Here is a 21876-nt window from a genome sequence, read left to right on the forward strand (position 1 = left end):
TTGTCTTGGTGGGGCCAATCTGAAAGAGACCTTAAGAGCCATTTGATCCAAGTGCTTTATTTTACCTTTATGGAAAGAGGCTCAGAAAAGGTAGGACTTGCCAGCTTTTTGGAGGTTGGATTACAGGTCACTTATGCCTCATTGTAGCTGAGAACTACTGCCCCTTTTCTATTGCTTTTTCTTATATTTCAAAGGGACGGAAAGACAAAGGGGTTCCCCTGGCTGCGTGAGAAGTACAAATTCTCACCACCACCACCTTTCAGGATCCCCATTCACTTTACTTTCTCAAAACTGTACAATGAGTTTATTATTGTCTCAATACATGCTTACCTGTGAATTTATTTTTCTAGCCCCTTCCATTTCTCCTCAGAGATGGAGGTACACTTATTAAAAACATTGTGTTGCAAAAAAAAAAAAAACAAAAAAACAAAAAAAAAACATTGTGTTGCTAATACTTGGCTCACTGTAGACCCTTGAAGATCCAGAATTACACTGCGCTCTGCTTTGTAGCCTGCAATCTACTCAAGATCGTTGAGAACGTCTTTTTCCCTCTTTTCTGTATCACACCCTTCCTAATATCTGTTAAAGCATTCAGGGGGAACCGCCTATCAGCCATACACTGGAAGCCTGTCCTTTTTGGCTCCCTTACCATACTGCCAAACTGCTCTCATTAGAAAGTTTAGACTTTCCCCCCTTAATTGATGAGGATTTTCTATAGGGTCAAATCTCCCCACTTCCCTATTTCTAGGCACCCAGCAAGTGCCTGAAAAGCCGTATATAAAGGTTTGCTGGAGCCTTCCAAGTCAGCCTGAGGCCAGGCCCACACAAGGGAAGTGATTTTGGAGGAAAGTGACATTACTTCAGAGGTGCAACTTGATCTGAGTAGGCTTAGCTGTAAGAAACTGGAAGGGAATAAGAAGCAAATAGATGAGATGCTGGCTCAAGGGTAATGTCTGGAATCAGAAAAATGCAGAGACAGTATTTATCTCTAAATTCGGTTCCTGGACCTAATTTCTAAGTGTGTGTGTGTGGCGGGGGTTGGGAGGGTTAGGGGGGTGAGTAGGGAAGCTTCCCATACAACACCAAGCAATTCTTGGACACCAGCAGGGTGTCCTACAATTCAGTTCAATTCTGATACTCTCTACCTAGAGATAGCATCAAATTCCACAGGTTGAGGGTTTAATCCTATAAGACTCTGCACCTCTCACCTTCCGTCCCAAGTCATAAGGCAGGTCATTACCTATTGCTTCTGACCTACCTTGGACTTGAGATGCTGTTGTTAAGTCCAGGTTGTTACATGTACTTCTGATGGACTGGCTATAAATCAGAGGTTCCCAGGACCTCCTCCTCCTCATGTTTAATTTGCTAGAGCAGTTCACAGAACTCAAAGAAACATTTTGCTTACCAGATCACTAGTTTATTATAAACGATTATAACTCAGAAACAGCCAGATGGAAGAAACAGATAGGGCAAGGTGTGCAGAAAGGGCACTGAGCTTCCACCCTCTCAGGAGAGCTTCTCCGTCCATGTCTCCAGGTGTTCACCAACTGGAAGCTCTCTGAGCCCTGTCCTTCTGGGGTTTTACGGAGGCTTCATTACATAGGCACAATCAATTAAATCTAGGCATTGGTGAATGATTCAACCTCCAGCTCCTCCCCACCACCCTGGGGGTCAGGGGTAGGACCAAAAGTACCAACCCCCTTAAAAAATGTGGTTGGCTCCATTGGCAACCAGCCCAGATCCTTAGCTGCTTTCCAAAAGTCACCTCATTAACATAACAAAAAAACATCTTCATCATTCTCTACACTAAAGGAAATTCCAAGGCTCTGGGGAGCTGTGAGCCAGGAATTGTGATGAAGACCAAATATATGTAAGAAATATATTTTGGTCATCCAAATGATCAGACATATACTTCTTATAATTCACAAAATTGCAGTAATTCACACCATCTGTCCTCTCCAGTTTACTAAACACTCTAAAGAGACAGCATCTTTCCAGAGGCTTTAACCATCTCCTGAGAAAATCTGCTTTCCCTTTGCCAGATGTTGCACTGAAAATTTGTTCTCTCACTTACCCATTCCATGTTTCCTCAAGAATAAAAGGGCTACCCAAAAAGAAAGTAAAACCTTAGGAGTTGAAACCTAGCCTGGAGTTGGATGTGTAAGACCCATGTCCTCCCTCACGCTGCCTAGGACTTCAGTGAACCACTTTAGATAAACTCTTATATTCTCTCCTTGATTCAGTTGCCTCACACTGTGAACTGGGTTGTATTATCTCCATCTTACAGATGGGAAAACTGAGGCTCAAATAGTCACTAGTGAGTAGAGAAGCTGAGATAAAATCCAAAACTGGTGAACTTGACAATCAGCACTTATACTACTCCCTATAAATCTGTTGTAGTATTTAGAACAGCAACCTCTTAGGTGTTACAGGGCAGATTTGGTCATTCTGATTTTCCCTTACATATCTATTGGTATCTTGCATACAGTTTACACAAAATATTGGTTGAATTAACAAAAATTAGTAAGTTCAGGGGCACCTGGGTGGCTCAGTGGCGGAGCATCTGGCTGACTCAGGTCGTGATCCAGGGGTCCTAACCCCACAGGGAGCCTGCTTCTCCCTCTGCCTGTCTCTGCCTCTCTCTGTGTGTCTCTCATGAATAAATACATAAAATCTTTAAAAAAAAAATTAGCAAGTTCACCATCCATAGTACCATCCTACTCTGTAGTATCCTACAGAAAGATCTAGCTTCATACCCGAAGTCTGGGTAAACATCTCCAGGCTTCCATTTCCTGAGGCAGGATTTACAAAACCTGCCTCTAAGAACTTTTTGAGAATGAAATAAGAAAACAAATGTATATAATAACACCTAGGATCGTACATGCAAGATAGATGCAGTGGCATCTGTCTGTACCAAGGTCGCTCTCAAGTCAGGGCTTAAGTTAAATCCAAGGGTGATGCCCCCACTGAAATGAGTTAACATTAGTTTCTCTCCCTGACTCACAACCACTTTTCACACAGCCATCCCTTCACAGAGCCTACGGTTCAAATCTCTGCCACATTACGCAGGCAGATCTCTGGAGTTCCATGGATACAGAAATAAGGGCCAAGGCACAAGTTTCTTTTGAAGCTTTCTTCTATTTATGTTATTCACTCCCCGTAACCCAAAGTTTTGGAGTAATTCCAGCCCCAATACTGACCTGCAGTGATCTACTTCATCCTACAGACTCTCAGTAACAATGACAACAGCTCCTGTGTCATGAGTACTCACTTGATAGCAGTTTCTGTACAGTCCCTAATGCCTCCATTGCAGGGTGGCCACAATTCTCTCTATTGTACAAGTGGTAAAATTAAGCTTTAGTTTAAGCAACTTGTCGAATAGGACAGTCCTTAAGTAGAAAAACCAGGATTTAAACGCAGTCTTCTGGTCTCAAACCAATACTGTACCGTTAAGGCAAACACCATGGTTTATCTTTAGAACAACCAAGACCTATTTACTTGACCTAAATTCCCCCATAGATGTTTCCAGCAGGGAAACTGTCCTGTTGCTGTGATAACTGTTTCTTTTTTCTTTTTTTTTTTTTTTGTTTCTGAAATTCAACATTTGTGTTCACTCCTTTCACAATGGGGTTTCATCAGCAGCACGAGGATCCAACTTGAACATTCTTCCAGACAGAGACAGCAGAGGGATGATTCAAATGCTTTTTGATTTGCAGCATATGCTTCCAAATGAACATGCTGCTTCTATCCTTAAAGAACTAAAATACAGTTGACCCTCAAAAAATTCAGGTTTGAACTGTACAGGTCCATTTATACGTGGATTTTTTTCAATAAATACAACACAGGACTGTAAATGTATTTTCTCTTCCTTGTCGTTTTCCTTTCTCTAGCTTATTTTATTATATGAATACAGTATTCTGTAATATAAAATATTATACATTATACTGTATTATATACATATATATACAAAATGTGTGTCAATTGACTTTATGTTCTCAGTAAGGCTCCTGGTCAACAGTAGGCTCTTAAGAGTTAAGTTTTGGGGGAGTCAAAAGTTATACATGGATTTTTGACTGTGGGGGTTCAGAAACCCTAATCCGCATATTTCTCATAGGTCGGCTATATCTGTATTCTATGACAAACTTCCAGACTCCCAGGATGAATCCCTTTGCCTCAGCATACAAATGTAGCTTTGAAAATCCATTAATATTCTATCTAGGAGACCAGGATTTCTATGCTGATTCCTTTTAAAACATAGTATTTAGGTAGCATGATCAAACAAAAGTGTGTGTGTGTGTGTGTGTGTGTGTGTGTGTGTAGGGAAAGAGTGGTTTGGAGGTGGTTAAAGTATACATCTAGAAATCCTCTCAGATTACAATTTGGTGCAAATGTATTAAATGCTTTTCATATTCTTTTCCCGTAACTTTTCTTAAAAGTGAATCATGTCAGAAGATACAACTCAAACTTGTCATTATATTCCTACAAGTGCAAAAATAACTTAGGTTTCTACAAATATTTTTGAGCCTTTTAATATACATTACAAATATTTTAGACCAATCACATTTTGTTGTGTGTAACATATTTACAAAACAAAAAATATATTACAATAAACATGAATGAAACAGTGAATCTGATCAACAACAAGCTTTGTCACAACCAGATATTTAAAAGGAATGCAAAAACCTGTTGGTCTGCATATATTAAGAGTTTTGAGATAAATAGGGCCCAGAATTATAATGTATCTGGAAAAAGATGAGGGAAATCCCAAATTTAATAAGTTAGGTAAGATTCTTTCTCATTGCTAATTACATAATATTTAATGATGTTTTAAACTGTGAACATTGATGAATTACCCAAACATGATACAAAGCTAATATAGTTCTATCATTTCAAAATGTACGTGACATTCACATAATAGCCTTTTAATATTATCATTATATACTGTGGTTCACACAATATCTACAAATGTGAATGAGAAAAAAAAAAAAAAACCCAGGTCACAGCAACATGTCTCACATTCCAATTTTAAATAAGACAAGCACATACTGGATCAAACATTATTTCATAATACGTTAATAAATAACACCTAGTTTGTTATGGTTACCTTGAACAGTTTACAGCTGTATATTTAAAAAGAGAATATTTTTGGTGAGTTTGACATTGTCAGTAAAGGGTAAAATAAATAACAAACATAACAAAAAAAGGAAGGAGAGAGAAAGAAAGCAAGAAAGTGAGCAAGCAGGAAAGAAAGAGTTAGTTCTATACAGAACAAAGTATTTTTGACATGCTGCTTTTCTGGTACAGTTTGCCACAAGAAAATTAAAATAGAAACAGAAAAATGATTGTCTTTTAAAAACAACTTTTGAAAGCTTTTCACAATATTGAGCATGAACCTTTTAACATTAGCATGGAAATCTTTTTGCCGTCTGCTTTGCATATATTTACTATGCACATCGTGTATGTGCACCCCCAGAGAAACTTCCTGAAGTCACGGGACAGCAAGTGCTGACCCCTCAAGATGAGAAACAGCCAAAACACTGAACTGAAATCCAACCAGTGTGAAGTCTGCAAAGGTTTCCTTCTTGCTTTGCTTTCACAGATGTCCCTGTGTGAATGCTGTTCCTGTGGGCCCCCGGCTACTCTGAAAAAATAACCCCCACTGTAATAATCCAAGGGATCCAGTTTCAACATGTGGGAGGAGAACACGGTTCCTCTAGGCAAATCTGGACAAGCCATCGGACTCGGGTGGGAAGGTGAGCCCAGCTCTCCTGCCGCAACTGTGCCTACCTCATTACTCGTGTTGAGTGTGGATTTGCTACCCTCTCACAGCAACCGCTCACAAACCTAGAGGACAGAGACTCCTAATACACTTACACTGTGACTGTCCCAAACTGCTTCACAACCCATTTCCAGCTAAGAACATTTTCTTGACTAAGCAAAAGGAAGCGTATGAAGCCTAATGACAACATTGTAAGTTTCTTTCAAATCAGGTTTAGAGTTGAAGTTACGTCATTAAGACATGTTCTCTAAGCAACCACAGTTTTCTAAAGGGAAAGGTAGGGAGAAGCCCAACTTTCTGAACAGGAGCAAAGATTTCTATCTCCAGAGTCACTGTTTTCTTCAGTCAGCATTTCCACTAACTTTTAGCTTATCTAGGAAGAGTTGGCAATTGCTGCATTGTAATACAATCGCTTCCCACAATTCAAGTTCTTTTACACCACTTAGTCCTCTTGACCAAAAGAAGTATACAGTATTATGCTAAAGACCATTGTAAATTTCCATAAAAATAAAATACTTGGTGGTTGTGTTCCTAGAATGTATGTAAAGCCATGGCTCAAATTACATCTTTCCAATAAAATCTAAAAGCCATTAGTTAAAATCCATCATGTAAATCCAATTATCATAGCTTTTGCTCATTAATCCTGTTCTCAGACAATGAGATGGGTGTTATGCCTTTGGTGGCCTCTGTTTTCCCCACAAAATGCTGAGTCAGCTCCCCAAAGGGCAGGCTGGAATGTTGTAACTCCACAAGTTCATCTCACTAAAAGTTCCTTCCCTTGCTTTGGACTTTTTATGGTGGGGACTTGGGGAAACAAACATCCACGTTCCTTATCAATGAGGAATTAATTCACGAGTAATTTAACAGTTTAGTACTGGATACATGTTACTGGAGTTTTTTGGTTCACCTGTGAAAACTTCAGAATTGTGATGCACACTAAGCATTAGCACAGGTCTGCAGTGGAGGTGGAAAAGCTCACGAATTAATACAAGGGTTTTTGACCTTGATTTTCAAATTCAGACCAGGCATCATTGAGCTCCATGAAAATCATCTTTGCATATTGTTCATAGGGTTGCCCCGTAGCCTATAGAAGAAGCAAAAGCAAAAAAAAAAAAAAAAAAAAAAACATTAGATACTGCGGACCAAAATTTTATTTGTATTGCAATTTTCACAGCTAATATGTGGGCTCTGAGTAATTGAAATGTTTTTCTATTAGCCCATTTCTCTTTTTATAGCTCAATCTATATGATCCTAATTACTATGACCTCCCCAATACTCCCTCCCCTTAGGGATTCATATGCAGTAATAGTAATCCATGAATGAGTGGATATAGAGCACTTAACGAGCAGCAAAAGATGCACCCATTCTCCAGAATTATCTACTAATTGACAAAGGCTCATGATAGCTTATCTATAACTGATTGTATTTCTAAACTCCTAGACCCACAACACAGGTGTAGAGTTTGTGTATTTTTCTAGGCTCCTATTTCTTTTTCTGTTTTGATTCACTGGAATACATTGTTTCTTATTAAGTCTTCTCTTCAGACTAGTCACAAAATGTATGGAGAAATGAAAATGAAATATATCAAATTCAAACATGTGTTCCCAAGTGGCATTTCAACCATAGCCTCACATAACAGGACAGGGATAAATAACACCTAGTTTGTCTATATGACAGCAAGGCGACTCACTTTTATCTAAGAGGTTTCCACGTGTTATGATTTCAGTCGTGCCATGCAGTAGTTTCTGACATTGCAGAGCATGTATATGTGTATGTACTTCAATGCAAACATAAACTGGCACAATTGATATAATGACAAGTTTAGTTCCATTTTTTTTTTTTTTTAATTTTTATTTATTTATGATAGTCACACACAGAGAGAGAGAGAGAGGGGCAGAGACATAGGCCGAGGGAGAGGCAGGCTCCATGCACCGGGAGCCCGACATGGGATTCGATCCCGGGTCTCCAGGATCGTGCCCTGGGCCAAAGGCAGGCGCCAAACCGCTGCGCCACCCAGGGATCCCGCATTTTGAACACTTTGTTGATTCACACCAATTTTGCCAACTACATTCTAAAGCTTTTCCCCCATAATTGTGACTAAACATACTGCTATATCTCTACAGGAGAAAAATTTTCCTCTGTCCGGTTCTTAGCCCATCCTTACTATTTTAAACCAGGACACAATTTAAATCTGTTCCCTGAAAATTAGTCCATGGTAAATCATACACTTAAGTAAAGCCCTCTCATCCTATTATTGTAATATATAGTTTAATTTCTCTTGCTTCATAAAGCAAACTATTTGTTTAAATACTTGATGTTAGCCCATGGACTTTATTTTATCATTTAAATAGCCTAGTAACCAGCAAGTTGAGAATATAATGTTTTAATACATGGTCAGAAACCAATAGAATGAGGATGGCAGAAGCAACCTGATAGGGCAAGTTATACTCACTTTATCTGGGTGTACCACCAGCACAGCCCTCCTGTACACCTTTTTCACCTGTTCTGGTGTTACCAGGTCTGCCATGCCAACTGGTTTCCATTTGGTCTCCCCAGCCCACAGCACAGTGTGCATTGTGGACAGAAGTGCTCTGATATTTCTCTCTTTGCCTTCAATCCATTCCAAAATCTGTAAATGCACAGAGAATTAGGAAATTCAAATGTTTTCAAGTCCCCAAGGTCCCCACCAAGACTTTGGAACCCAGAGCAACATCAACTACTTAGGACTCTGTGCATACAGCCATGCCGTTTCCTCTGCCTGGGATCATTTTCCCCATCCAACTCCTAACTTGTCTTTCTGGTTGACCCTTCATCGTCCTTTTAAAGCCTGCTCATGAATTTCATACTGTTCACCTTTGAGAGCTTGAATTCCTTCCTCTATGCCCCACCCCAGAGTTAATCTCACTCCTAAAGCATGAACTCTATGGCAGCATACCCCATGTCTACTTTGGTCTCTGCTATCTGCCTCTGTCTAGTGCAGTGTCTAGCACACAGACACTAAATAAATACTCCTTGAAAAAAAGAACAAATTTCTCTGGGATAATCCCTTAAACATGTTTCTATCATAATATGTGTGATACCTTATCATAATCACCTGTGTGTTTGTCCTTCCTTGCCATTAGGCAGAGTTGTCTGAGAAAAGGTACCATTTCTTTTATATCAGTGTAACTCAGGAGCCAAATAACATGCCTGGTTCAAAACAGAGCTCAAAAATGAATTATCCAAGAAGTTCTATGAATGCTCATAGTTTGAACCAATGAGGTGATAAAGTTGAAGGATTTGTAAGAACACACCAGCATTGAGCACATAATAGCTGCTCTGTGGGTATTTGTTGGTAAATGAATGGTTTAGGCAAGGTAATGATGGCTGCTCTCCCAAGCAACTAAATATTCTGTATAGCTAAATAACCAAGCATAAACTACTTTCTTTCATAGAAAACTTTCAGAGTTTGCCTAATGAACAAAAGTTATCAAGATGGAACACAGAGTTGTGGAAGGTATATGAAACCCCTGTGGTGTTACATGAAATAAAAGGCACATACAAACAAAGGATCCTCAAAGAGTACTCAAAAGAGTTTCTAAGAATCTATATATTTTTAACAAATGTTCAAATCTGTCTGGAAATATGTTACATTTCTTTAAAATGTGTAAGATGGACTGGCTGTGCTAATCCTGGTTTTGGAGATCTTTTAATGCAGTAACAAGATCAGAGCCCCATCTCCCAGTTTGTTCTAGTGGGTCAGCATATTTAGAATTTTGTCACGTAGGAATTCAATCTCTCCATCTGTGAGAAACATTCCAATTCTCTTGATCTTTTACAAACCCTTCCTTCACTACCTCACACAATTCATCCACATAACCATCCTTTTATTTCCAAGCTAAACTGGAGTATCTGGTTTACAATTTCTTTTTAATGGGGAAATATTTTTTCCCCAAATCTAATCTTACCTAGACTTCTAGAATAAAAACAGATAAAAGTAGAACTGCTTTGGTTGAAAGTGGAGGGAAGCAGTGAGGAAGCCAGGAAACAGGAACACTGATGCTCCATACCCATGACCTTGTCACATGACTTTGTCACACAGAATAATCACAATGGGGGGGGCTCACTCACCTTTAATTTCTCAGGATCCATTTCCTTAGCCATTTCCTCCTTTCTCATCTCAGCTATTGTTCGAGGCCCCTTTTTGTCTTTGTGTGCATTGAAACCTTGACCAGAAAGTAGGTCTTCAAAGTCAGCTGCTTTTTGTTTCCCTTCTGCAATACAGTTTTTGAAAAATCATTATAATTTTTACTCTTAAACATAAAATCATATCACCTCATAGCACTTAGGTGCTTTCACATGCATTAATCCTCTTAGTCCTTATATTAACAAATGAATAGGGTATGAGACTGTCATGCCCATTTAACAGATGAGGAAAATGAGGTCTAGAGAACCTAAGAGATTTGCCCAGAATCATAAACCATATCCGTGGCAAAGCTAGAACTCCAGGCCAGATTGTTAGACTAAATCCAACTCTATAACACCTTTCCCATTGTGTCACCTTTTTACAGCTGAGGATACTCATTATGCCTCCCACCCCACTCACCCCAGTCAGACAACTAGTTAGTATCAGTGATGGGAATAACACCTGGGTTTTGGTACTTGCACAGATGCCACCACTTTCCTGCCCACACCCAGCTGACAGTTTAGTCCCTTACAGTGCTCTTATTCACCAAGTCTGGCTGTAGCCTCACAATCTTTCTTAGTGTTTAAAGAAGCAGCCTAGCATGGTGGCAAAGAGCAAAGTCTCTGGAGCTGGACTCTCCAGGCTTAAGTTACAGCTCTGCCACTTATTGGCAATGTGACCTTGGGCCAAGTCACTTAATCATCTGCATGCCTCAATTTTCTCATCTGTAAAACAGGGATAGTGTTAACAATACTTACTTACCTCATAGGGTTCTTGTGAGAATTGGTACATTAACATTTTAAAGTGTTTCGAATAGTGCCTTACTACTTAAATGTTTATTAAATTAAAACAGAATAGAACCAAAACACAGAAATCCACACTGTCAGTACTCATCCACCAAAGGTGGCATGTGAATTGAAACCCATTTGCCGTCTCTATACTATAAGACGTTCTGAACACACACTCTCACACATGCACACACTAAAATTTAAGTACTCTGAGATGAGGGATTTTGTCTGTCTTGTTCACTGTTGTAATCCCCAATGTTTTCTTACTGAAGATGGTCCATAAATATCTGCTGACTAAAGACCCTACTCAAAATAAAAATGGAAGAGAAGCTACAAGACTCTATGGAATTGTCCAAGCAATATCCACTGCTAACCAAAGAACAAACATGATGTTATATATGAAAAAAAAATCCATTATGTTGTTGTCTTGAGAAGACAGTTATGTGAAGGGGTGTGACAGTTATGAGAAGGGGTTCTGAAGCCACATTGTCTGGGTTTTAATCTTGCTTTTGTCACTAACAAGCTGTACAAACTTAAGAAATTACTATTTATTTCTGTCATAGATTTTCTGTCTACGACATGGGTTTGGTTTTGAAGATTATATGAAATAATACATGAAACTGCTTGGAATAAGTGGCAGAGCTACAGTTACTAGAAAAAGTAGAATTTCCTTTTCCTTGGTCCATCGAAAGGCCTGTTTCCTTACCATGTCCTTATACATTTAGTTCTTGAGTACGAGCAAATCAATTGAAATGTAATACATTATAACAGGCCATTTAATAAACTCAAATTTAACCATCCCTAACTAGGCAAAATACATTATTTTTTACTTGTTATCAAGAATCTCATTCAAAAAAAGAAAGAGTCCTATCTACAGTATCCTCTAGCCAGCTTTAGCTGTTGGCCCATTTTGTTTGTGTTCTTTTAACTTTCTCCTCAGACGAGAGGATAAAAACCATCATAGAAAACCCAATGATCTCAGAAACATCCACCAACCAGAGCATAAGCAAGACTAAATGTCCAGGATGTACACACTCCTCTAATCAGGATTCAAATATGACCAGTGCTTGCAAGGTTCCCAACCTGTCTCTTCTACTCCTTTTTCCAAAGGAATAACAGCTTCCAAGAACCAGCCACCCCTCCATTCACATTGATTCGGTATTCACTTAATGCCTACTACATGCCAAGCACTAAGCTAGGGGCTAATGATAATATGCCACAGTCCCTGCTCTCCATCTGGTCTCAGTATGGAGACAGACAAGTGAACTAGTAGTCACAAAATGATTAAAGTGTTATGAGCATGGTAAACCCAGGTGCTTCAGGCACAGAGTGGGAAGTAGGGATCATGGTGTGCCTCTACAACTATAAGACTGATTCAGAAAACACTGGAATTGTTTTCAGTCTCCTTCTTCAGATGTACACACATACAGGTAGTATGACAATACAGGCTACCCTCTGGTCAGGCTACACACCATCATCCTTACCCAAATTAGTTGATCCTTTCCCACGTTCATTCTGCCCCCCAGGCATGGCTGAGAAGCTCACGTTGTAGTTGGGCCGGTTCTGAGGAGAGGAGTGGGGGATGCCAGCCTGTGGCTTAGATGGTGTCTGCTGCCAGCTGTAGCCGCCTCCCTGCTGCCACCCTCCACCCATGGGCTGGGGAGACGCTTTCTGTGGTGAGCTGAGAGGTGGAAATCCTCCACCCAATCCAGTTGGTGTGGTGGGTTTGCTGGCAAATGAAGAACTACCTACAGAAACACAAATAGAGAGAGGGTAGGACTGCTATTTTGAGTAGCCTCTAATTCCTGTGTCCCAAGTTACTGTTTTCAGTGGCTTGAGCGGAAATTACCTTGACTAATAGCACAATGAACCTTCCTAATAGAGAAATTACAGGTATATATTTCCTTTAATCTCCACATTGACATTTTGAGGTATGTATTAATAGCCCCATCATTTTCTTCAGATAAGCAAACTGCAGTTCAGAGCAGTTAAGTGATTTACTCCAAGACTCAGAGCCAACAAGTGGCAGAACTGGGATTTGAATCCAAGTCTTTGACTCCAAGCCTGAAGAGCCCTGGCTTTTCCCTCTGTGCCATCTCCCTCCTTCCTACCTTCTAAGCACATTCTATTTTTTCACTGGAAGAAAAACTACCAAAAGACAAGAATAGAGAATAAAACAAATATGCTCACTCATTAAGGTATGACTTAAAAGTCAATGATCAAGATTAATCATTGTTTGTTGTAAGTACAAACGTGATTAGTACCCAAGAGTAAACAAAGATATTTTGAAATTTCAGAAGTAGGTTTCAATTTCACACTTCTTGCATTTCATTGCAGGAAAGCAAACACAACTTTCAACCAGGCAAATTATCTTACTCAAGCTTTAAAAAAATGATTATTACTCTGTGCTGGGAATTTAAGTAGAATTCTGATTCCACCATCTCCAAACTTTTAAGTATTCACTCCATACATGCTGGGCTCTTTCCAAAATACAAAAGCCAGTTGTGGCTTTGTTTAAGGAAGCAAAATGAGAAACTGGAATGTAGTGATCTCGAGGAAGCCTTCCATGCACCAAATCCAAAGTAAGAGTGATAATAAAATAACTAATATTTATGTACAAAATATGTTTGTGTATATTACTGTCTTCAGTCTATACAACACTCTTAAGGAGGTAGGTAGTACTATGACCCCACTTTATTATTTTTATGTTTTTAATCCATAAGTAGTGTATGTATGTATGTACATATATTTTTATTTTAAATTGAATTTCATTAACATGTAGTGTATTATTAGTTTCATAGGTAGAATTTAGTGATTCATCAGTTGCATATAACATTCAGTGCTCATTACATCAAATGTCCTTCTTAATGCCCATCACCCAGGTTCCCCACCCATCCAGCAATCCTCAGTTTATTTCCTATAGTTAAGAGTCTCTTATGGTTTGTCTCCCTCTTTGCTTTCATCTTATTTTTCCTTCCCTTCCCCTATGTTCATCTGATTTGTTTCTTAAATTCCACATATGAATGAAATCATATGATATTTGTCTTTTTTGACTGACTTTTTTCAGTTAACATAATACTCTCTAGGTTCCATCAATGTCATTGTAAATGGGAAGATTTCATTCCTTTTGATGGCTGAGTAATATTCTATTGTATATATACACCACATCTTCTTTATCGATTTATCTGTCTATGGACATCTGGGTTCTCTCCATAGTTTAGTTATTGTGGACATTGCTGCAATAAACATTGGATGCGTGTGGCCCTTCAAATCACTGTTTGTATCCTTTGGATAAATACCTAGTAGTGAATCACTGGGTTGTAGGGTAGCTCTATTTTTAACTTTTTTTTTTTTAAGATTTTATTTATTTATTCATGAGAGACACAGAGAGAGAGAGAAGGCAGAGACACAGGTAGAGGGAATAGCAGGCTCCATGTAGAGAGCCCGATGTGGGACTCGATCCTGGGTCTCCAGGATCATACCCTGGGCCGAAGGCAGCACTAAACCACTGAGCCACACAGGCTGCCCTATTTTTAACTTCTTGAGAAACTTCCATACTGTCTTTCAGAGTGGCTGCACTAGTTTGCATTCCCACCAACAATGTAAGAAGGCTCCCCTTTCTCCACATCCTCACTAACATCTGTTTTCCTGAGTTGTCAATTTTAGCTATTCTGACTGCTGTGAGGTGGTATCTCATTGTGGTTTTGATTTATATTTCCCTGCTACCAAGTGATGTTGACCATTTTTTTCATGCTGACCCCACCTTGAAAATGAGGAAATCCAAAACTCTGAGAAGTTTCCACATGTGCCCATGATGGCACAGCTAGTTAGTGGTGCTGGGACTTAACTATAGGCATCCTACCTCCAAATGTCATGCTCATTTTTTGCACCCATAATCCTGAATTCCTCCCCAAATCTCTGAGCCTGTCACTACAATTTATCCCTTACTGTTTCTTCTTTCTATAAATCTTTCCCTTATTCTCATCTAGGACTCCTTCTGCCTTCCCCACTGGGAATGCTGTATTATGGACATTGGGAATTGGAGTCAATCTGACTTTGAGTCTCAGTTTTTTCACCCATTTATGCACACATTTATTCATCCATCCATCCGTTTATTCATCAGTATTTACAGGGTATCTGTGTCCCATTTACTCTGCTGGGCGCTGGAAATGCAGCACTGAGAATATGATCTATAGAGAATCCTACCTCTTCTGAAGCTCAGTGAAAAACTTCAACTCACTGAGCTTCAGTTTCCTCATTTGTAAAACCAGAACCACATCTATATCACAGGTATATAATAAAGACACAAAGGCTATATGAAAATATTTCACAAACCCTGAATTAAGTGAATTAAGAGACATTATATATTATAATACAATGTAAATTCATATGACCAGTATACACCAGTACATGATAAAGGCTCAATAAATACTTGTTAATAGGAAAAGGTAATGATGGAAGGTCTGAGGCTTGGCATTGCCCCTTGTCAATATGTAACTCAGAGCACGAAGCCTCTTTCATGAGCCTCTGGGCCCAACTGCCAACAGCACATCAATATACACCTTAGGCGGGGTATTCATTCTGCACTGGGATTTCATTTTACAGTGTGAGGCTCCTTACTATTGTCTTCTGAATATATATATAGATAGATATAGATAGATATATATTGTCTTCAGAATATATATATTAAATTCAATAAATATGGAAAAGCCTAAAAACTAAATAAAATAAAACAAAACAAAATAAAATAAAATAAAAGCTTCCATATTCCCATTACACTGTTATTTATTCATTCATTACAAAACCAGGAGTTGGTTCTTTGAAAGAATTAATAAGATAGATAAACCATTAGCCAGCCTTATTCATTCATTTATAAAACACTATTGAGCATCTTTCATATGCTAGGCTGCAGACATAATGGTGAAAAGGCAAATGCTGATCCTGCTCACAAGGGGCTCATCAACATTGCAGGACTTTCTGATGCCTACTCTTCCAGAATATTCTCTACCATGTTCAGAAATTTAATTTTTAATGCTACTGAAGCAGGGAACTGACAAAAATGCAAAGCAGCAGCTAAACCCAGAGGCCACTGCTATCCTCATTAAAAGCTAAAGCAGTGGTTATCAGGCTTGGTCGTGCTTTACAATCACCTGGGGAGCTTTTAAAACTCCCTATACTCAGGCCACAGCCAGACCAATTAGATCAGACTGTCTATGGGAGGAACTAAGGCATTGGTGTTCATATCAGAATTGTTGAATGTGAAAATACCGTTAGGAGAAGGACACTGTCTTTTGTCTTTTCTGAATTGCAGATATGTAATTTAGAAGTTTAATTTTAATCCTCAAAGCAATTGCCAAGGTGTCAAAAATTCTTCTTCCCTTTGCTTATACACCTGGTTCAGTGTATAAGGCTTGAGGAAAGTCACTTCACTTTCCTAAGTTATGTGACCTGAAAAATGAAGAAATGTAGGAAGCCAGTTTTCCCAGCAGTTGTAAGAATTACTATCTTTCAAAACTGACAAAGAACTCCTACCCAGCAGGTTTGTTGTTGCAGTGATATGGGTGTAGCTACTCTGAAATTATTCTTGTTGTATGACAGTTAATGCTGTTGAGATCCAGGGCAATGGAAGACACACATGTGGAACAGGGCAAAGCACAGAAAATCCCTGTGACTGGATGGGATTTTATATATAGTTATACCTGCTCATCTCCCCTCTCTGTCTCCTGAAAGGCAGAGCAGTGACACCCACTCCAGTATCAGTGAACACCCTTAGCACACAGACCTTGGTTTCCAAATGCCATTCTTTACAAAAATGGATAAAGATTTCTTGGAGAATGACTGGTTTTAGGACTGGGGAACAGACATTTCAAAACAAGCAAAGAACATTTCGTTGTGCCATAAAGAAAGAAGGATCTCAAAAACTGATGAACACAAGTGAAAAGGGCACAGAAGCAAAAAAAAAAAAAGGAACTTTCACAAACCAAACCAAATCTGAGATGTGAACATTACAGAAAGTAATGACAATAGCGAATCAAAAAAAGAATATATTAGTCCATTCTGATGAGAGACAGAAAGAAAAAGAGATTCTTTTTTTAAAAAAAAAAAAAGTGAATGCCAATTAATATATGCAAAAAGAAGGGCAGAATCAGAAAAATCACAGTTTTGTCACCATCATAGTAATAACTGCTCCAGGCAAGAATTATTAATGACTGCTAAAACCAGTAGCTAAATCAGATGGAGAATCGGATATTCTCAGATAGGATAGTCTCAAATTATCTCCAGATTATTCATCAATTACAAAGAGAAAAAATGGTAACTTTGTAATGAAGAAACCTGGCAGACAGCCCCTAAAGCCAGTGATCAAAGTTAACATCAAACCCAAACTGAGACTTTCTCAACTAGTCTATATATCCTTCAAGGATCAATATCATAAAAGGAAAAAATATATATATAAAGGAATGATTCCAGATTACAGGTGTCTAAAAGGACATGACAACTAAATGCAGGATATGATGCTGGATTTTTAAAAAGAACTTTCTGGGATCCCTGGGTGGCGCAGCGGTTTGGCGCCTGCCTTTGGCCCAGGGCGCAATCCTGGAGACTCGGGATCGAATCCCACGTCGGGCTCCCGGTGCATGGAGCCTGCTTCTCCCTCTGCCTGTGTCTCTGCCTCTCTCTCTCTCTCTCTGTGACTATCATAAATAAATTTTAAAAAAAAATTTAAAAATAAAAATAAAAAAATAAAAAGAACTTTCTATAAAGATCACCTCTTTAGAGAGGTCTTTCCTAACCACCTAATACCTAAAATAACACCCCAGGCCATCCATCACTCACATGCTCTCTGCTTTTTTTTCCCATGCGCTTAAGATGGGGCTTGTAAGTGTGAGCTCTGGAGCTTCAGGGTGTGAAACCATGTGACTCGGGTGTGTGACTTAATCCTCTGTGCCCCAGTTTCCTCGTCTGCAAAATGAGGATACCAGTCCCTATTTCGAAAGATTATTGAGGAGATTAAATAAAATGATACAGGTAGAGGACCTAAAATAACATTGCTATTTTTTATTAACTGATACTATTATCATACATTTGTTCATTTACTATTTCTTTCCCCTTCTAGAATATAGGATTCAGGAAGGCAGGAATTTTGTTTTGGTTTTGTTTGTTTGGTTTTTACTAACACAATGTTAAAAAACAGAAGGCACTTAGCAAATAGTTGTGGAATGGACAAAAAATGAACAGTGAGTAAGATTTTATTTGAAGCAGAATTTCACCTGATGTTATGATTTTAAAATTTGAAGCTTATACTAAGAAGGAAAAGAAAGGAAAGAAAAATCATTTTGAGAATTCTTAAAAAGAATTCTAAAGAGTGTATGATGGAAGGTCAAGATTCTGACACAATTACTGGCAATAATGGAGTCATGCTCTCATTCCCTATAGATGATTTGGCTCTAAAGACTCAGAAGGGTTCTCTTGAGAACCTAAACTATCAGCATGGCCAATTCGAAGCTTTAGGTGAGGAACACCCTATCCTTATTTAACTCCACACTGCCCAGAGGAGGAAGGAGAAAGGAAAAAAAAAAAAAGTTTTATGACATGCTAGTCCAACAAACTGTTCCTTGAAAAAAAGGTTCCTTGGTAACATAATTTGAGAACCCTGCAAACTACATCCTTTGGGGAACATCACAATGAACGGTTATGCATAGAAGTTTTTGCAATAATCAATGTTCACTAAACTTAGTGCTTCCAAAATGACTTGCTCATGGAATACTTATCCTACAACAGTGATTAACATATGATGAAAGGCATTTTGAAAATAATATACAGACTCTTTTTTCTGTATGGAATTTTACAAACTGACCAAAGAGCGCTGTAGTCAGTGGAGAGAAGAGGGATGTTGACGTGAGGATCCCAGGGGTGCCATCACAGGAAGGCCTGCGCACAGCGGGCCCCATATGGCACAAATCTATCTTGACTAGCATCATTTCTCAGCATTTCCCTACATGTCCCTTACCTTTGCTAAACTCTGTTATTAGGTGCTCCTGAAGGTTCTAACTATACTTATGTTACTAATCCAAAATAATGCATTGGAGAAACGGTTTATTAGGGGTTAATTCCAACTCAGTGTTTGAAGCCTGTTTTCTTTTTTTAAAGCCAATCTCAAATTTTAGAGTATTGCTTAAGAATATACTATTTTAGTATGTATTTTCCCACGTAACAATACCAGCTTATTGTAATACCAGAGATTAGATGTAAGGCTTTGTAGCCAAAATAAGTGCTATTTATATCTTAACCTGCTGAGTTCATACCTAGTGTCCCAAGGTCAGCAAAAGGATCCAGAGTCTGCGGTTTGTTCTGATGGGTGGGTGTGCCATGTGAGGATCCTGTTGGGCTTGTGGCAGCTGACTTGCTTCCTACACCAAAACCTCCTGAAACGGATAAAATCATTGAAAATGAGTTAGTTGTCCAAGGCTGAATTCTGAAATTCAGAAATCCAGAGCTACTGCTCATCTTGCCTCCAATAGCAAATTAGGATAGGGTCTGCAAATATGTTAGAAGTTACCAGACCATATTTCCCTGACTTAAGCAATAGTGGGCTGGAGAAGGAACAGGGAACAGAGAAGGCATATGTCATTTCCTGGCCATCCCTGTAAACTATTATGTCCAGTGTTTACGTCTCATATCACCTGACTTCATTCTTTCCAATGAGATTTGAAGTCAGGACTGGATCTGAATTCTGGCTCTGCCATTTCCTAACTGAGTAACTTGACATGTTGCTTGATTTTTCTGAGCTTCAATATTTTTTAATTGGTTAAACAAGGAAATAGTAACTGCTTCAAAAAGTTGCTGTGATAAGCATATAATGTGTGTATGTGTGTACGCATGCTCACGTGTGCATATATGTATGAGCGTGTGTGTTAACTTGCACTGTACTGGAAATGCAGTCATACAAGATGGCTCTCAAGAACTATCATATTAGCCATGACAAAGAGAATTTATTTATTACAGACAAATTCAACCCTAAAACAAATCCCTTGTTAAGAAAGACTATGCAGATTATTCAGTACCTACTCTATGCCAGAAAACTTCATATAAGCTGTTTCACTTATACAACTGTGTGAGACAAGATTATTAACTCTGTTTTACGGATTGAAAAATGGAGGGTCAGGCTTATAAAAAAAATCTGCACGTTTCTAAGTGGTTGAGTCAGCTACATACCCAGATGTTATCTAATTCTATTGTGAAAACAGACATGCAGCAAATGAAACTGTGAATAGTTAAATAATGTATAATAAAACACACTACTACCATGTCATCAAAGACAATATGAAAAGCTCCACCAGAAGGTCAGTCTTTAGGAAATTACCTAGGTGGGCTATAATACTCTGCAGGTACTCATGATAGCTTGGGTGAAGGATTATGCTTTAGCAATTGGCTAAATGTGCACAAAAATAACCAGTTGACTTTTACCTGGTTTGGTATGCCAATCCCAACCTCCTGAAACATCTGGCTGAATGTTCACAGCAGGTGTACTAGAAGCTGCAAATGGGAAGAAAAAGAATCATAACAAAGTAACTGAGAACCTGCTTTCTTGAGTTCACACAGAAAAACACTGTCCCTTCCATGAAGCCTGCATGACCTGTACCAAGTGGGTCCCAAGTGATTCATCTCCCCTTCTAAGTTCTCCCAACATTCTGCAACACTGATATTTTCGTGCCTTCATCTATGGTTATTTACATTACAGTGGGTAAAACCCATATACTGTCTGTTTGTCTTCCAGAAGGAATATTGGCTTACCCATATTTTACTTCCATCCACACTTTGAATTAGTTCCTTGAAGACCTGAAAAATCTTATTTTTGTGTGTCCTACCTCTACATATAGCACAGTCAGTAGCCAATAAGAAAAGGTAAAAAGAAACTTAAACTCCATTTGCCTTTAGTTGGTATTAATAAGTGTATGAGAGCCATGATCAGCTTAGAACTGAAATTTTGTTTTATCTTCTGCTGTGACTGAACGAAGAATGATGAGTCAAGCAGAGCATGTATTGAGCACTAACTATATACATCATTTACCATGCTGGTGTCATAGTTCACTATCACTCAAAACTAACTGCCATTTGAAGAGAGATCATTCTGACCCCTCTCAAAATTCCAAATGTAGAATTTGAAAGAAATGTTCAGCTATAGAGAATCAGATGTATTAGAAGAATACACATTGGTAGAGTAAACTTTTGCTGAATACATAACACATAAATTATTGAGTTGATAAATACAATGGAAAGAAAAATCTAGAGTAAGGGCATGGAGATGAGTTATAATATGAAGTGAAGCAGTTGGAGACCTCACTGAGAAGGTGCCAGGGGAGCAAAGATCAAAGGAGGTGAAGGAGTTAGTCATGCCAATGCCTGGGGAAGAGAAGACAGCCAGTACAACAGCAAGAGGCCAGTATGGCTAGAATGGAGGAGCAAGAGGGAGAGGATATGAGGTCACAGCACTGGAGTGCATGAGAGCACATGGGCTACATAGGCCATTTTGATGACTCTGGCTTCCATGCCGAGTGAGCAGAAACGACAGCTTTAACCCCTATCCCTGCATCTTTCTTCCCAAAGTAATTAACTTCCAATCAGGAGATTCTCTTCAGGGGCCACTACTCAAGGTGAGAGGTGAATTTCTTGTATGTTGTCCTATGACCCCACTTTAAATAGTTTGACATTTAAGACCAATTGGAAATCACCCATAAAAGTTTTTCTTTGAATGAGTTCTCATTTTCAGAATTTGGCCAATGTTGTACAACTATCCTTTGTTTGCATTTGCTTGGCTTCCAAGAAGTCAACCTGATGATGACTAGACTGCATTCACCTGGTGAGCTCAGGGTGCCTTCAACAATACCTCACCCTGCAGACTGAGGCCAGTAATGTTCAGTAGACTTCAGCAGTGAGAATAAGCTATAATTCTCTAGCTTGAAATCATTTGTTCTCCACTACAAAGCTCCAGTTTTAATCAGTGTTACCTAAATGATACCCTTTGTACTGAACAAATGGATAATTACTATTCTTTCCATATAACCTAAGTCTCTAATATAGAAATATAAAGTGGTCCTCATATGTAATTTTTAATTTTCTAGTGGTCACATCAAATAAGGCAAAAA

At 38.8% G+C, this 21876-nt stretch overlaps 1 protein-coding gene across 6 annotated transcripts in view; it reads right to left on the reverse strand.

Annotated features, from left to right (window-relative positions):
- Nucleotides 1–4513: 4513 nt before the first annotated feature.
- Nucleotides 4514–21876, reverse strand: part of DNAJC6 (DnaJ heat shock protein family (Hsp40) member C6) — a 138866-nt gene continuing 121503 nt past the window's right edge. For all 6 annotated transcript variants that reach the window (XM_025427990.3, XM_025427989.3, XM_049110340.1 and 3 more), the window contains 6 exons: nucleotides 20198–20266; nucleotides 19036–19155; nucleotides 12217–12480; nucleotides 9890–10032; nucleotides 8232–8408; nucleotides 4514–6863 (listed from right to left, as the gene is read on the reverse strand). In XM_025427990.3, the coding sequence (XP_025283775.3) occupies nucleotides 6762–6863; nucleotides 8232–8408; nucleotides 9890–10032; nucleotides 12217–12480; nucleotides 19036–19155; nucleotides 20198–20266 (875 nt within the window). In that variant the 3' untranslated portion in view covers nucleotides 4514–6761. The remainder of the gene's footprint in view (nucleotides 6864–8231; nucleotides 8409–9889; nucleotides 10033–12216; nucleotides 12481–19035; nucleotides 19156–20197; nucleotides 20267–21876) is intronic.

Source organism: Canis lupus, chromosome 5, assembly GCF_003254725.2.
Source record: "Canis lupus dingo isolate Sandy chromosome 5, ASM325472v2, whole genome shotgun sequence".
In the NCBI taxonomy this organism is placed as follows: domain Eukaryota; kingdom Metazoa; phylum Chordata; class Mammalia; order Carnivora; family Canidae; genus Canis; species Canis lupus.